We start from the raw sequence: 16,056 nt of genomic DNA on the forward strand, positions 1-16,056 counted from the left end.
ACGGAGAAGTGGAAAGGAATTGTCTAAAATGTGCGCGAGATTAGACCGTGTCCGCAAATTTAGGCTGCTTAAAATGTTTTTGTTAATGCCAAATAAAATATCAAGCACAAATTATGCGTGATAGGCTTACATTAATCATTTGTATATTTTACTTTACTCTCATTTTTAGTTTGCGGGACTCGGGGGAGTGCTGGGCTCCTGTTTTAGGGTAAAAAAACTGTAAAAGATTGAAAACCACCCAGACACAGGGAGAACATGCAAACACCACACAGATCAGACCCCTTTATTCCCGGAATTAAACCAAAGACCCTCTTGCTGCGAGGTAAATTTGCTAACCATTGTACCACCACGAGATAAAACGTCCAGTAATACCAACTCCATCCACTAGGGGTCAATAAAGGGACAGACAATGAGTTTTAGTTGATTAAATCAGAGACTTTTTTGCACAGTACTGTATCTTTGCTCTCTCCTCTTTTCACGAGCCATTTAGAAAAGTTTTGGCAAATAAAATGCTTCTCTCACATCAGTAGGCAGCGCGCGTTCCCTTTTTCACTGAGGGGTGAAATTGCAACTTGGCCAGACATTCGAAGAGACATAAAACTTAAGACTTTTAATAGGCCCTGTTCTTTTTGCTCTTTTCTGATTGGCACGGCGAAAAATGCCAACTAAGCATGAAGCAGGAGCTCATTCACTCTCCTTGATGCCCCCTGTTTTTTCTTCTTTTTTTCATTTTTTCACTTCAAATATTCACCGTAGTTAAAATGACTTCATAACTGAGTAGAATTCACTTAACCAATTTCCGTAATTATCAGCTGATTTGACCTGTTCAGGGATATTTTACAGCATCGTTTCAAGATATTCTTAAACTTAAAGGTGCACTTTTCTTCTGGAAGGTCTGCCACCTGTTTATTACCACGGAGATGTAATTGTTGCTTTGCTTTGTCCCACAGTATGGCATTAAACATGTCTGGAAACAAGACAGGAAGGTCACGTATTTTTTCATCTATAATTTAAAAATGGCAGTATGTTTAATCCCATCTGCAGAACATTTCCAGCAAAGCAAACACATCTGCATAGAGACAAGCAGGTAGTGGAACCTTCCGGCAGAAATACTATACAGAGCAACATTAAATACTGTATTCTTCAGACTATAAGTCACACTTTTTTCATGGTTTGGGTGTTTCCTGCGACTTATACTTACTTACCAGTGTTGTGCAAGTTCACACTTTTCATGAACTAGTTCAAAGTTCAGTTCACACTTGTTCAAAGTGAATAGTTCACTTTCATAGTTCACAATTTAATTTTTAACTAGCAAAGTTCAGTACATTTTATATTTAGGTGAGATCTGTAAATGAAAGGCTGCTTTTATTTTAGACTAAACCAGGTCTTCAGTGAACCAGGTCAGTGAACTCTGCCAGTGCTCTAAACCAGGAATAACTCTGAACCAGGACTCCTCTACCAGAACTGACCAGGACTGTGACCAGGACTAAACCAGGAATCTAAACCAGGACTGACTACTACTAAACAGGACTGCTCTGAACCAGGACTGAACCAACCAAACCAGGACTAATCCTAGACTAGAACTTGGAATCTAGGACCGCCCCTGAGAGAACCCGAGTGCGATCGGGCGTCAGCTGCGTGCTCGGTGGAGCTATTGTCCTTTGCTCAGGATCACGGTTTACGCGGGCGCACTCCGGTGTTTTCACCGCTGCTGAATCGCGGTGATTTTAGCAAATTTGTATGAAGAAAAACGAAAAACCACCATTTCAATCCAGAAAAAGCATTGTGACGCGCGTTACTGAATATGTCAAGTAAAATAATACGCGCGCGGAAACGTCCTGTGCGTGTAGATTTCAGAAAATAGGATCCATCCTATTTTTGACGCTCTACACGAGCGTAGGCGCGTATCCCCGTCAAAATCCACAGAGAGCATGTATCTATTGTTGTATTTGTGCATTTACCATCAGACATGTGCTCCCTGGGCAGTTGGTATCATGTGAAAGAGCCCAGATCCACACAAACTGTTAATTAGTGCTTTGAAATTTACTTTTGAAATCCTTGGTTTGCCGTGGTCAGCCTGTACAGAAGGTAAATACAGCAGCTAAACGCGCCAGTGAAGTTTGATTGACTTTCCCATTGAGAGACACAAGAGCCCGTATGTTCCGTTAAAGCTGCCGGTGGAGTCGCCTTCGCGTTGAACGGGGCTGTGGTTTCGCGAGGTGAAGTGCGAGCAGATCGTCACTCGTCAACCGACGTTTAACTGAACCCCAACAGTGACGTACGTCGTTCATCACACATGAACAAATTCACGTTCAAGTTCTGATTTACAAAAGTGTTGCGTTCAGTTCAAAGTTCACTGAAAAATGCGTGTTCAATGAACTTCTTTTGACTCGTTCATGCACAACACTGTTACTTACATATTAAAATTTTCACACTGACAGCAGCGAGAGGCTCTAGGCTTGTGCGTCAGTATCTGCTGCTCCTGTTACTCCTGTACCACTGTCACTTCGCTCTACTGCGCATGTTTCTTGCAGAAAAAGCCGCTGTCCTGCTGCAAATAGTGAAATATTCAGCCGAAAACGGTAATCGAGTCGCAGAAAGAAAGGTTGGAGTGAGCGAGAAACTTGTGAGGGACTGGTGGAAAGCGGGGATGGAGAACACAACTTCACGGCAACTGGGAGGGTGCACCATCCAACTTTCCTGGAAGTCACTGGATGGATCGACAAAGCCTGGACTTCAGTGACACCGAAACCATCCTGTCGGGATTCAGAAAGGACGGAATAATTCTGACTGGAACTGACGCTGAGTCTGACGACAACTACGCAGAAGAGGAAGCGGCGCTCTGTTTACCTCTGGAGGTCGCAAAGTTGTTCAGAAATGACACAGAGGATGAAGAATTTAATGGATTTAGTGATTTGGAGTGAGATGGAGAGACTAGTAAACTTGTTATGTTATATTGTTTCTGCTATAATTATCTGAATAACTTGAAAAAGTTCAAAAAAAGACTAAATATGTTACGTTATATACTAGACGCCTATTCAGTTTGTTGCTCTCTGTTCTGTTATTATTACTGTAACTTTCTGTCAGAATAATTGTATTATCCCATATTTGCTAAATACTTGTGTGATATTCTAGGCCTATGAGTTAACCATTTATGTACTACAATTCTTTGATTTATAATGTACCAATCACTTGTATGAAAATGAATAACCTCTTTGTGTTTGACAACTGTGTGCAGTGTCCTATCGCTCTAGTGAACCTCGAGATGATTCCTCACATGAAGCCAACTTCCACTGTCACACATGCAAGAGTTATGATGGTGTCTGACCAAACCTAAGGCACCTCCTGATTGTTAATCATGTTTTATGTGTTTGTACTATGCATAGCTGCACCAGTTTCTTATTATGTCTTTGCTGTTTCCCCTTCCCCTTGAGAATTATCATTCTGTAACTAGGGCCTCCTAATGAAATAAAAAGAGGAGAACGGCCTTGAGTCATCAGAACGTGTGGAGACTGTTGGCCTGATGCCCACTCTCTGCCCGTTCTCCTCATGAGTAAAACTGAATTAATCTCTTGTCTTTCTTCTTGTTTTTAAATGTCTAGATAAACCTAACACTTCCCTTTCCAGATGAAATGTCGGTCCCTGGTCTGATTTTATAAATAATTTTCCCCAAAAAAGTGCAACTTATTGACTGGTGCGACTTATATATGTTTTTTTTTTTTCATTACGCATTTTTTGGCTGGTGCGACTTATGCTCCGGAATGACTTACAGTCCGAAAAATACAGTACATTATTTTTAAGCTGGTGTATTAATAAAGCACTCACAAACAATACTACTAGATTCAAACCATAAATATCTTGAAACAGGTCAAATTGTGTAGTTATAACAAGTGAATAAGTTATAATTGGCAAAAGTTTTCAAATTTTGGTTAATATTTTCAATTCAAGTCATTTTAGCGTTTGCAGTTTCCTTTGTTTTTCAAGTTAGGACACCATTACCTCTCCTCTCCTCGCTCCTTGGATTCACTTGGTCTATTCAGTGCATTTATAATCCCCCCCGGGTCCTTCTCTTCTTCTTCTCCTTCTGTATTCAACAAAAACCCACTGGGGGAGCTTGGTCACGCGGGTCCATAGTGAGACACAGAAGACAAAAAGCAGCCCCCGACTGTTCAGATTCAGATGTTACTTTGCACCAGGTTGGTCCCCATTTGCAAAACCACATTCATGCATTTTATAGTTTTCACACGGGGGAAAATTCTGCTTTTGAGACTGTCTATCCTACTTCATCTACCCCCCCTATTCTGGAGTAGTTCATTGTAATGTAAATAAACACGGAGCAGATCATATCCACACTTACGCAGCAGTTTTTTGTGAGTTTGCTGAATCGGTAGAGAGACATCTGCTTCCTATGACACGTAGTCCAATCTTATCAGCTGTCTATGACCCTCCTTCCTGTAGGGGGCAGTGTCCAACCCGCATCCTTAGTGTGCCGCTTTTGTGCAAATGCCAAAGCTGCACAAACTCCTCGGGCATGGCGTGAAACCACTTATCAGGAAGGATGTTGTCGTAGTAGTGATGGCTGATCGGCTGCCCGTCCAGGCCCATGGAAAAAGGCCAGAACCCGTACGCAGTCACTTCTTCGCACAGACCTAACGCTAAGCTGACCAGAAATAAACCCGTGGAGAGTCTCTTGGCGTGCACCCCGCGAGATTTCCAGAACTTTCCGACGGTGCGGAGGAATTCGGGGTTGGCGAAGAGCATGGTGATGTCGGAGGAGGTGTCGGAGAGGGCGTAGTGTGCCCGTAAAGACAGATCCGTGCCCGGTTTCATGGAGAAGGCGGGCATGTAGATGTAGCTGGAGCCGTAGGCCTTCATGCTGTCCACGAACGCCTTCCTCGACCACAGCAGGTTCTGAAATCTAAAAACAAAAGATATAAATAGGTACAAAAATAGACAAATTGAGATTTTTTTTTAAAGGGTCCATGATACGCTATTTTCTGATCTGTTATAATGTTGTTTCTCTATTAAAAACATACCCAGAGTTGCTTCATTCACTCATGTTTAACACACAAACCCTGCATATTTCAGCTGAGTTCTTCTCTCTGTTCCACCTTGTGATGTCAAGTGGTAAAACAGGAAGTGCTCCACTGTGTTTTTAAACTCCACACACCTTCACAAGAATCATTCGGATAGTTTCAGCCCTGGAATTGACAATCTTTATTAAACAAAAGGTAAAAGGAGCAGTTTACTTGCTTTCTATTACTTCATGACATCACTAGGTGGAACAGAGTATTCTGAGCTTTGGAGATGTAGACAGACTAATCATAAAGGAATACTCAAACATGTGTGAATAAAACAAAACACAACTCCAAATATGTTTTTGCAACAATATTATTTTAGAATGGTTTTGAGTTATATCAGAACTAGAATCACACCACATGGTAAAACTTACCATATTTTTGGGACGATAAGTCACACTTTTTTTCATGGTTTGGGTGTTTCCTGCGACTTATATATTAAAATTTTCACACTGACAGCTGCGAGAGGCTCTAGGCTTGTGTGTCAGTATCTGCTGCTCCTGTTACTCCTGTACCACTGTCACTGTGCGCTCTACTGCACATGTCTCCTGCAGAAAGAGCCTCTGTCAATCAATCGCACCATTACTTCTGTACCACTGACAATTTAAACTTGACTTCAGTGAAGTCAGAAAGGCCAAAATAATTCTAACTGGAACTGATGCCGAGTCTGACAACAGCTACACTGAACAGGAAGCAGCAGCTAAACTTGTTATTTTCTGTTCATATGTTTAGTTATCTGAAGAACTCTTCATATGTGACGTGCACAGTCTGTTCTCTGTTCTATTCTTATTACTATAACTTGCCTTTCAAGGTGAATTGTCAGTTCTTGGTCTCTGATTTTATAAAATACATTTCCCCAAAAAAGTGTGACTTATAGTGCAGTGCGACTTATATATGTTTTTTTCTTCTTCATGAAGCATTTTTTGGCTGGTGCGACTCCTACTCTGGAGCAACTAAAGTACAAAAAATGCAGCTATTATTTCAGGTTGAAAATGTGTTAGACCTGTGAGGTAGAGCTGTTTAAAGTCATACTGTGGAACAATCCAGGCAGAGCAATGACATATCCATAGAAACAAGCAGGTGACAGATCCTCCACCACAAAAGTTACACAATGCACCTTTAAATTTTACCAATGCAACTGTCAGGCTGAAATGATCCCTCTTCCCTGTATCACCACATGACATCATGAGGCAGGACAAAGTGTTTTAAGTTTGAGAGAAGAGCTCAGTCTAAATAAGCAGGATTTGTGAATTAAACATGTGTGAATGAAACAAAACACAACTCTGGGTTTGTTTGTGATGAGGAAACAAGATAAAAGATCTGACTGTGTAATATGGGCTTTTTAAAACAAATACTGAGCATCCATCAAACCAAAAGCACTCAAATCTTTTTCTGGATTGTCTTGTCTTAAGCATTGTAGTTTTTGTTTTTAGTCAAACTGAGAGTCTCAATTTACACACAGCTGCCACCCGTACTTCCTCTCACACAGGAACAGGGCTTCCTGAGTTTAGACATCAATAAATGAAGGTTACATGAGAGGGCATCTGAGGTTAAACACCAGAATGTTAAAGATGCAAAACAATATACAGTATTGTGGTTAACAATTCATGTCACTTCGTTTGTTAGAGAGCTACTTCCTGCTATATATTTATTTTGGTGACATTGTAAATTGTTAGGTGGGAGATCGTTCGCCACCTTTTGTCGCCATGGGGATGTTCACAACAGTTCCACAATATGACATTAAACTATACAGATGTTTTCGAAGGAATTTTGAGCAATAAAAACACCTGTAATTTTCGGAACCTCCACCAGAAAGTTACAGAATTCAGCTTTAAAGATGCAGCGAGCAGCTTTTCTGTCACCTGCTCGTCTCCATGGAGATGTTATTGCTTTGCCTGTAAAGTTCCACAGTGTGGCATTAAACTACATAGATGTTTTGCAAGGTATTTTGAGTGATAAAAACACCCATTTTTATTAGTTCCAAAATGCAGCTTTAAAGGGGCACTGAGCAACTTTTCTGTCACCTATTTGTCTCCATGGAGATGTTATTGCTCTGCCTGTAAAGTTCCACAATATGGCATTAAACTATACAGATGTGTTTGAAAGAATTTTGAGCAATAAAAACACCTGTAATTTTCAGAACCTCAACCAGAAAGTTACAAAATGCAGCTTTAAAGGTGCATTGAGCAACCTTTCTGTCACCTATTTGTCTCCATGGAAATGTTATTGCTTTGCCTAGAATGTTTCATGGTCTGTGGGTTGATTTGAGTGCACCAAAACCTCCCCCCGGTCCTCAATTTCAATTCCACCATGGGCCAATTCTGAGTCCAGGGGTATTTTTTTGGTCACTGTCCGCTCCTGTCCATAGTATGACATTAAACACATCTATCTAGCATTTATCCATTATGAGTCTATTTAGCCAGGTTCCACTCAATTTCATTTCCCTCCAGCGACTAGGTCAGGAATAGGTGAGTTTCAGCTAACGTCATTGTTATTAAAAGCCCGCGTTGCATGCTGGGAAATATTTTGGTCGGAGGCAAGAAACACGATAGCGGTCAAACACAGTGCGTAACCTTGCGTATTTATCCCCGATAATGGTAAATTCCTGCTGCGTTATCGGATGCACAAATAGAAGCACGGAAGAAGGAAAATGTCTTTTTCGTATTCTGAGTGAAAAGAACCGCTAACGGTGAATTAAACGGCTTTCAAACATTCGCAGAGCAAACGTAGAAGATCCTAACAAACCGTGGACTCCAACAAGTTCAACAACACATCGAGACTCTTGGAGGTTTTCATCTTTTCTGCTGTGAATGGCCCAGGAGTTTCCACCAAGTCATTGTGGATATCGCCGAAATGAATATTTGGCCAGGTAGTTGGTGATTCCGACCAGAAATTTGGTTTGGTCCACCTTTTGTAGGGGTTGAAAAGGGTGATTTGTCGTCCATTGATGCTTATGACCGAATTTCTGGTCAAATGGTCTTGGGTTCTCTGCCGTTAGAGTGGATAAATAACCGGGATCAATACCCTTTACATGCTTTCTCGCTCCGTCCGTCATGTTGAATTAGTGTTTCTTGCCGGCGACCAAAATAATTCCCAGCATGCAACGCGCGCTTTTGTCAACAATGAAACTCGCCTATTGGAATACACTAGACGGTTCACAAAACAAAAAAACAGAAGTGCGAGTCTGGGCACCAGCGGAGAGCCATACATCCTGTGTTGGCAACGATTCCCAAGATCGAGGATTTAAAGCTGGAACAAAGAGAATGTTTGGTGAATTTTATCAAGGGGAAAGACGTTATTGCCCTTCTTCCTACAGGATTTGGGAAAAGCTTAATATATCAGTTAGCCCTGTTAGCGCCCTTCCTCTAACCCTTCATGAGGCAGATTCAAGACTCTTTTAAAAAGCAGCTCAAGGCACTGCTTTTAGACAGGCTTTTAGTTGACTGTGTCTGTAATTCCTCTCTTCTTGTATGTGTTGTTTATTGCACTCTGTAAAGCACTCTGTGAAAGGTGATATATAAATAAAAGCTCGCTCACTCACTCACTCACTCACTCACTTACTTCACGACCAAACAGCAGCGATTGGTTAAATAAAAAAAGTACCCGCCTACTGTCGAGCGAACGAATCCTAATGCTGCGAATCAGATGAATCAGTCTAGTATCTATGGCTCAAATATACAATAATTCTCTCTGTGCATATGGTTGCCTCTCCACAGATCTGACCTGTAATGTAGCCTGTAGTTGTCTCCCTTTAGATAGACAGGTTTAATCATCTTAGACAACGCCATAACATCTCCACAGAGACAAGCAGGTGAGAGATCCTCCACCAGAAAATGTACACAAAGCACTTTAAATGAAATATTCGTCTTTTAGTATGTAAGTTATCTGAAGTCGCATAAATAAATAAATTAATACATGAAAGTAGCTATCACAAAAACTACTCATCTATACTGTCTTGTCTGTGTAACCCCGTGTGTGTGTCTGTGTTTTTTTGTTCTGTTTTTTTAGAGTGAATACATTTCGCCATTCATTCAAACAGCATCTTCAGTTTTGACTAGGTTCCAGTAAGTGAATGCTTTAAATATCTATTATCAGCCTAGTTACCGGAAATAGGTACTGTAGTTTCAGTGTAGTTTCCTCCTTTTCCTCCTCAGACACGAGGAACAAGAACAGGAACGAGAACAGAAAAAGACACTGGTCAGCCTCAAAACTTTTGTCCAGTTGACAGAATTCAGTGTTCTTTTGCTGCTCCACAATGTAATCAAATCCAATTAAATACTGGCACGCTACTAAGAATACAACTAAAACTTCTGCTTTTATAATTTGACTGCTACTATGATAGTACTACCAACTGCTTTCGCCAATACTACCACTACTACTACTTTTGCTGCTGCTAGGGATGGGCATTCGATGAAATTTTCTTAATCGATCGTCGAGAGAATTAACGATCGATTATCGATTAATCATTAACGTTTTTATATTAAATTGATCATCAATTATTATTACTATCTGCACTACTAATCTGCATAAATAAATTCAACTTTACGACAAATAAACCGTAACGACTCTAGAGCCACATCAGCCCGTTTGACATTATAATGTGTTTAATTCAGTTTAGCGCAACTCTCACAGAAACAAAACTTAAACCGCATCGCTAATTTGCATAAACTAAGCGAAGATAAAAAATACAGCTCTTGTGTCGCTGATGCGGTCAACTTCTGTCGGATTAAAAGACATGATTCAGTGGAATACAGGTTAGTGTGACCATATTTGCGTTTGTCAAAACCAGGACACCGTACGGGGGGGAGGGATGTGGAGACTCGTCATCGACATTGCGCGACTCTCACCTGGTAAAGCTTTTTCCCACTGGACACCGAAACATATGTGCTGCTTTGTACACTGTGCACATGGACTCACACTTGTCCCGATCGCAACGGAAAGCGTGGAATTTCTTATACAAGTCATCGTTAAATACGCATTTGCACTTCGGTACGTTGCAGGTGGACTGACTGTGTTTGCTCGCTCCTTCTGAGTGCAGAGAGACACATGTACAGACCTGTTTGGTCACGCTACGCACAGCAACCTACATTCGGTTTGTCGATTAAAATTTACGTAATCGATGAAATTCTTAATGATCAATTATCGATTAATCGACTAATCATGCCCATCCCTAGCTGCTGCTACTTTTGCTGAACCTTCAAAAGCGTCTGACAGATTTTTATGATTCTCAAATTCTGACTTATTTTGGTAGGATTATAACTACTGTACATATAAATAATACTTTTACACAAATTTCTTAAGAAAAGTTGAAAAATATGTTGAAAATAACAGGGAGTGTTTTTTTTTCCCCCTGATACTTTAAACATGATTTCAACAATAGTCCAACAAGGTTTACAACTTCCTCAGGACAGTATTCGTTTCCGTGTCCTGAGGAAGTCGGACTGCAGGTGGCGCTGTCATCCTGCCTTCACCAGTAGGAAGACAGCGCCAAAACCTGTATAAATCAACTGACCGGACACGTTACTGCAACATCACGTGACCACTCTGAGGAAATAGTCGAAACTGTCAGGTATAAAAACCTCTTGGTCTGAAAAAAGAACCTAATAACATAAAATATCAGGTTCTAAAAGTGTTTCCTTATGTACATTAGAGGAGTTTGGCCAGGTAAGAGTTATGAAATTCCGTAGTGTGATGCTACAGAAGTAAAAATTTTAATCTTAAAAAATTGTCAAAAATTGGGAAAGGAGTGTGAATGTTTTTGCAAAAATCTTAAATATAATGATGTTAGCAGAGTTTTAGTAAAATGAGTCGTCCAACTTGAAAATATACTGAGGAAGTGCCTGAATGAAGCCGGGTTTGTTGAGAAACAAATATTTCCCTCCCTCTGTTTTCCAAAATAACATCGTGCACACAGCATTTTTCAAAAAGTTTTCGTTTACATCAACCCTAATAAATACACCATTGAGCGCCGTCATAACTACACCAAGCCTCTGGGCAGCACCTGGATTAGATTAAAACCTGTAGAATTTATTTCATTACAGTTGTAAGTATTACTCAAAAATACCTCGAAAAACGTGCATTACTGAGCGGGCTCGCCTCTCCACAGATCTGTTAAAGAAGTGGTAAAATTTGCTGACTTCCGAGCCTCATTCGTCTCTGGTCATGGATATAAAACATCAGTTGTGTGTAAATATAAACACATGAAAAGTGTTTGCACCTGAAGAAATGCAACTGCTGCTCTGAACGCTTCATCATCATCATCAGAGCAACAGGGAAACACTGTTTGCACTTTCAGCTCCTAAAACTTCATTTATCTCAATTTACACGCAAACGCCAAACTTTAGTAGTTTTCCAGAATCTCCACTCTAGCCAGAATTTTTAGAAAGATTCATTTTCAGAGACGAATTCGCCGTTTGCGTGTAAAAGGTGGGAACAAATGAAGGGAAATGTCTCTGCTTTTAAAAATAAAGGTGCCTATATTAAGCAACATAGCATCATGAGAGCTTCTAATCATGTTATACCTCATCAAAAAATGTTTACATGTTCTTTATTATTAGTCTGTCTACATCTCCAAAGCTCAGAATGCTCTGTTCCACCTTGTGATGTCATGAAGCGGTAGTTTTAAACTTAACAGGTCCTTTTACTTTTAGTTCAGTCGAGATTCTCAAATCCATCTCTGAAATTATCCAAGTGATTCTAAAGAAAATGTATGGAGTTTAAAAACACAGTGGAGCACTTCCTGTATTACCACATGACATCACAAGGTGGAACAGAGTGTTTTTCGTTTGAGAGAAGAAGAACTCAGCCTAAATATGCAGGGTTTGTGTGTTAAACGTGTGTGTGTGTGAATGAAATAAAACACAACTCCAGGTCTGTTTGTGATGAGGAAACAACGTTATAACATAGATCAGAAAATAGGTTAATATGGGCTCTTTAAAGTTCTTGAATATCTGATTATTTATTTATTTATCCAAGTTGTTAAAATGACGCTCACCTCTTCTCGATGATGCTGGGGTTGGCCGTGACCAGGTGTGTTCTGGTTCCCACGTCTTCTGTGTACTCCTTTGAGAGCGGAGGCAGATTACACCTATAAACACAAAAATAAAACATGTTAAAAAAAAAAAAATATCTTTTTAATTAGGCCCGAGGGGTAGAATTGTCCGCCAATGTACTAATTAATATAGTGTCTGGAGCCCTGAAAATCAAAAACTAAAAGAATAATGTGAAAATACAGTTGAGACCCACCACAAACAAGAACGAGAGGCTTTTACACAGTTATGAGTTTTTGGAGCTTTCTACCATTTATAGTTTTATAAATCATCCATGCATGTTTGAGTAATCTAGCGATCTAAATATGTACTGTGTTAACAAATTAATACCCAGTGTTGGGAAGGTTACTTTTAAAATGTATTCCCCTACAGATTACAGATTACAGACCCCAAAATGTAGTTTGTAACGGAATCCATTAAATTACTTAAAGTGAGTAACGTAATCTGAATACTTTGGATTACTTGATTTTCTGCAGAGAAGCAAAGACTCGGATATCTTCACATAAGATGTTTTTTCTGCTAAAGGAAAATAAAAAGCCCAGACTTTACTAAACCAAATTAAAAATATTATTGATAGAAGAGGAGGAGACCCGGTCCACACGGCATGGTTTCGTCCTGTTAAATCCTGTTTTAGTCCTGTTTTAGATCTAGTTTAGACCTGGTTTAGATCTAGTTTAGACCTGGTTTTAGTCCCGGTTTAGATCTAGTTTAGACTGGTTTAGACTTTTAGACTGGTTTAGATCTAGTTTAGACCTGGTTTAGATCTAGTTTAGACCTGGTTTAGATCTAGTTTAGACCTGGTTTAGATCTAGTTTAGACCTGGTTTTAGTCCCGGTTTAGATCTAGTTTAGACCTGGTTTAGATCTAGTTTAGACCTGGTTTAGATCTAGTTTAGACCTGGTTTTAGTCCCGGTTTAGATCTAGTTTAGACCTGGTTTAGATCTAGTTTAGACCTGGTTTTAGTTCTGGTTTCGATCTAGTTTAAACCTGGTTTTAGTTCTGGTTTAGATCTGGTTTAGACCTGGTTTTAGCCCTGGTTTAGATCTAGTTTAGACCTGGTTTAGATCTAGTTTAAACCTGGTTTTAGTTCTGGTTTAGATCTGGTTTAGACCTGGTTTTAGCCCTGGTTTAGACCTGGTTTTAACCCTGGTTTAGATCTAGTTTAGACCTGGTTTTAGTCCTGGGTTCAGTCCTGGTTCAATCCTGAATTAGTCCTGGTTTAGACTTGGTTAAAAAAAAATAAATAAATAAAAAAGAAAGGGATATAGAACAAAATGTGAAAACAGGAAAATCCCGCCGTGTAATCTCATTTATTTCAACAAAGTAACTGTAATCTAATTACCACTCAATGAAACAGTAACTGTAACTGAATACAGTTACTCATAATTTGTACTCTGATTATGTAACTCCGGTACATGTAATCTGTTACTCCCCAACACTGGTAATACCCCATAGAAGTGTAAAAAACCCTCTGTAATGGTGCATTGTGTAACTTTTCAGGTGGAGGTTCTGTTATTTGCTTGTCTCCACGGAGATAGTATTCCTTTTTCTGAAATGTTTCACAGTGTGGCATTAGGGCTACTTGATTATGGAAAAAATCATTAACACGATTATTTTGGTCAATATTAAAATCACGATTATTCAAACTATTATTTTTTAGTTACACGATGCATTTATTCAGCATAAATAAACTTTCTTAAGCTTAAATAGTTTCAGCTCAATTATGAGTTTGGAAATCGTTTGACACAAAAATCGAAATCGTGATCAAAATTCGATTAATTGCACAGCTTAAAGTGCAGCATTAAAGTTATCCATGTAAATATTTATTCAGCTGTGGGTGTTTTTATTGCTCAAAAAACATGCACAGCTACAGTCAGCGGGACGTCCTTTGCACAGATCCTTTGTTTCCAGGGAGATAGTTCAGTTTAATACCAAACTACAGAGGTGGGACCAAGTCTATCAAGTAAGCCTCAAGTCTTTAACCTCAAGTCTGAGTCAAGTCCCAAGTCAAATACAGGCATATACTTAAAAAAATACTTTAAAAATCAAAGTATATTTACAGTATATATGAATAGTTATAAGAGTATAAGAGATAAGAATTGAATAAGAATTGTAGAAAATATTTTTTAAATTTTTCCTTCCTCGATGCGTGTAGACCTACAACTGTGGTGAAGCGTAGTTCTGTATCAAACATTTCTACTGTAATGAATGTTGGATGCAAAGGCCTGAGTTTGTTTTGATCGTAAAAGATTTACACAAGTCACTGGTGCAAGGCTACTACAGTGAACACAGACGGTGAGACAAAGCCTGCACACTTACACTCAAACTGCATTTAAATATGGTTTGAATCATATTTCCATTTGATTTTCTTACATGCTGTGGTAGTCTATTTGCAGTGATGGATGGGAAGAAAACTCTGAACTTATTTTTTGGACTATAAATCGCATCAGCCAAAAAATGCATAATGAAGAAGAAAAAAATCTATATAAGTCACACCAGACTATAAGTCGCACTTATTGGGGGAAATTTATTTTATAAAATAAGAGACCTCAATCGCGCACATTTGAACTCTGGGAGATTCAAAGATATCCAGATTTACATTTTCACAAAGTATTCAAGAAGTGTCTATTTAGATCCCAGTAGGGCTGGCCGATATGGATCAAAAAATATATAGTTATAATTTATAAGCCATCGATATCTGTACAGGAAAAAATAACCCCCTAAAAGTGAAAACTGCAAACACAAATCTGCCAAATTCCCCAAGGTCTTTTTTTTACTGAAGTGTAAGAGGTCGGCAGTTCATATAGGAACATTTAAGATTACAAAAAACCCTTATTACACAAATAATAATTTAACAGTAAAATAAAAGAAATAATATATATTTCCTTCTTTTCATTCATAAATAAAACAACTCAACACAAGCTCATCTTTGCATTAACTCTGTTAACTGTACCATAACCAGAACCATGAGCTCATTTAGCAGAAGAAGCTCAGGATGTTCCTTATTTTAATAGATCCATGTTATTATCCAGCAGAAGGAGCTGTGAGGTTTAATCCCACAATCCACTGCAGATCAAACCCAATGTTTCCAACACTATTGTACAAGTGACACTGCAGCAGATTATTCATTAAAATCTTCTGCATAAATAAACTTTACAACATATAAAGCATAACGACTCTAGAGCCACATCAGCCCGTTTGAGGTTATAATGTGTTTAATGCAGTTTAGCGCAGATTTGTTTACATTTTACAGAAACAAAACTTAAAAGCACATTGCTAATTTGCATAAACAGCGCTCCCCTTGTGCCGCTAATGCAGTTTAGCTTCTTTCGGACTAAAGGACACGACTCAGTGGAATATGAGGATGTGCTGCTGATGGTTTTGTCTGTAAATGGTGGAAAAGGTTTGTGGCGCTAGAAACTTTGCACTGGCAGCAACTTTCTGCATTCATGGCAGTAGTGAATGAGACACAAACAGCAAAATCAGGGAGGCGGGGGCGACGACAGAATCAAAATTGAATATAAGCATTGGACCAGGAGACTATGGACCAGTGGACTCACTTGGTCACTGCATCCAACAGATCAGTGTGTGGATGCAAAACAACTTTCTCCAGCTAAACTCTGACAAGACTGAAGTCATAGTGTTTGGTCCACAGAAACAAAGGGACAGTGTCAGCAGTCACCTCCAGTCTCTCTCTCTAAAACCTTCAAATCAGGCAAGAAATCTAGGGGTAATAATGGACTCAGACTTGAACTTTAACAGCCACATCAAATCAATAACATCTGCAGCCTTTTACCATCTAAAAAACATAGCAAAAATCAAAGGTTTACTGTCTAAATCAGACTTGGAGAAACTTATCCATGCGTTTGTCTCCAGTAGGTTAGACTACTGTAATGTTCTGCTCACTGGTCTCTCCAAACGAGCTGTGA

General features: G+C 39.3%; 1 protein-coding gene across 1 annotated transcript in view; it reads right to left on the minus strand.

The window, feature by feature from the left end:
• Window positions 1–2,415: 2,415 nt before the first annotated feature.
• The window catches only part of st8sia1 (ST8 alpha-N-acetyl-neuraminide alpha-2,8-sialyltransferase 1), a 49,835-nt gene continuing 36,194 nt past the window's right edge, over window positions 2,416–16,056 (minus strand). Inside the window, exons 4-5 of the mRNA XM_020935967.2 lie at window positions 12,073–12,165; window positions 2,416–4,918 (exon numbers count right to left, since the gene is read on the minus strand). Of these exons, the coding sequence (XP_020791626.1) occupies window positions 4,438–4,918; window positions 12,073–12,165 (574 nt within the window). The 3' untranslated portion in view covers window positions 2,416–4,437. The remainder of the gene's footprint in view (window positions 4,919–12,072; window positions 12,166–16,056) is intronic.

This window comes from Boleophthalmus pectinirostris, unplaced genomic scaffold (genome assembly GCF_026225935.1).
Source record: "Boleophthalmus pectinirostris isolate CB_2022bp ecotype Guang Dong unplaced genomic scaffold, ASM2622593v1 HiC_scaffold_18, whole genome shotgun sequence".
Classification (NCBI taxonomy): domain Eukaryota; kingdom Metazoa; phylum Chordata; class Actinopteri; order Gobiiformes; family Gobiidae; genus Boleophthalmus; species Boleophthalmus pectinirostris.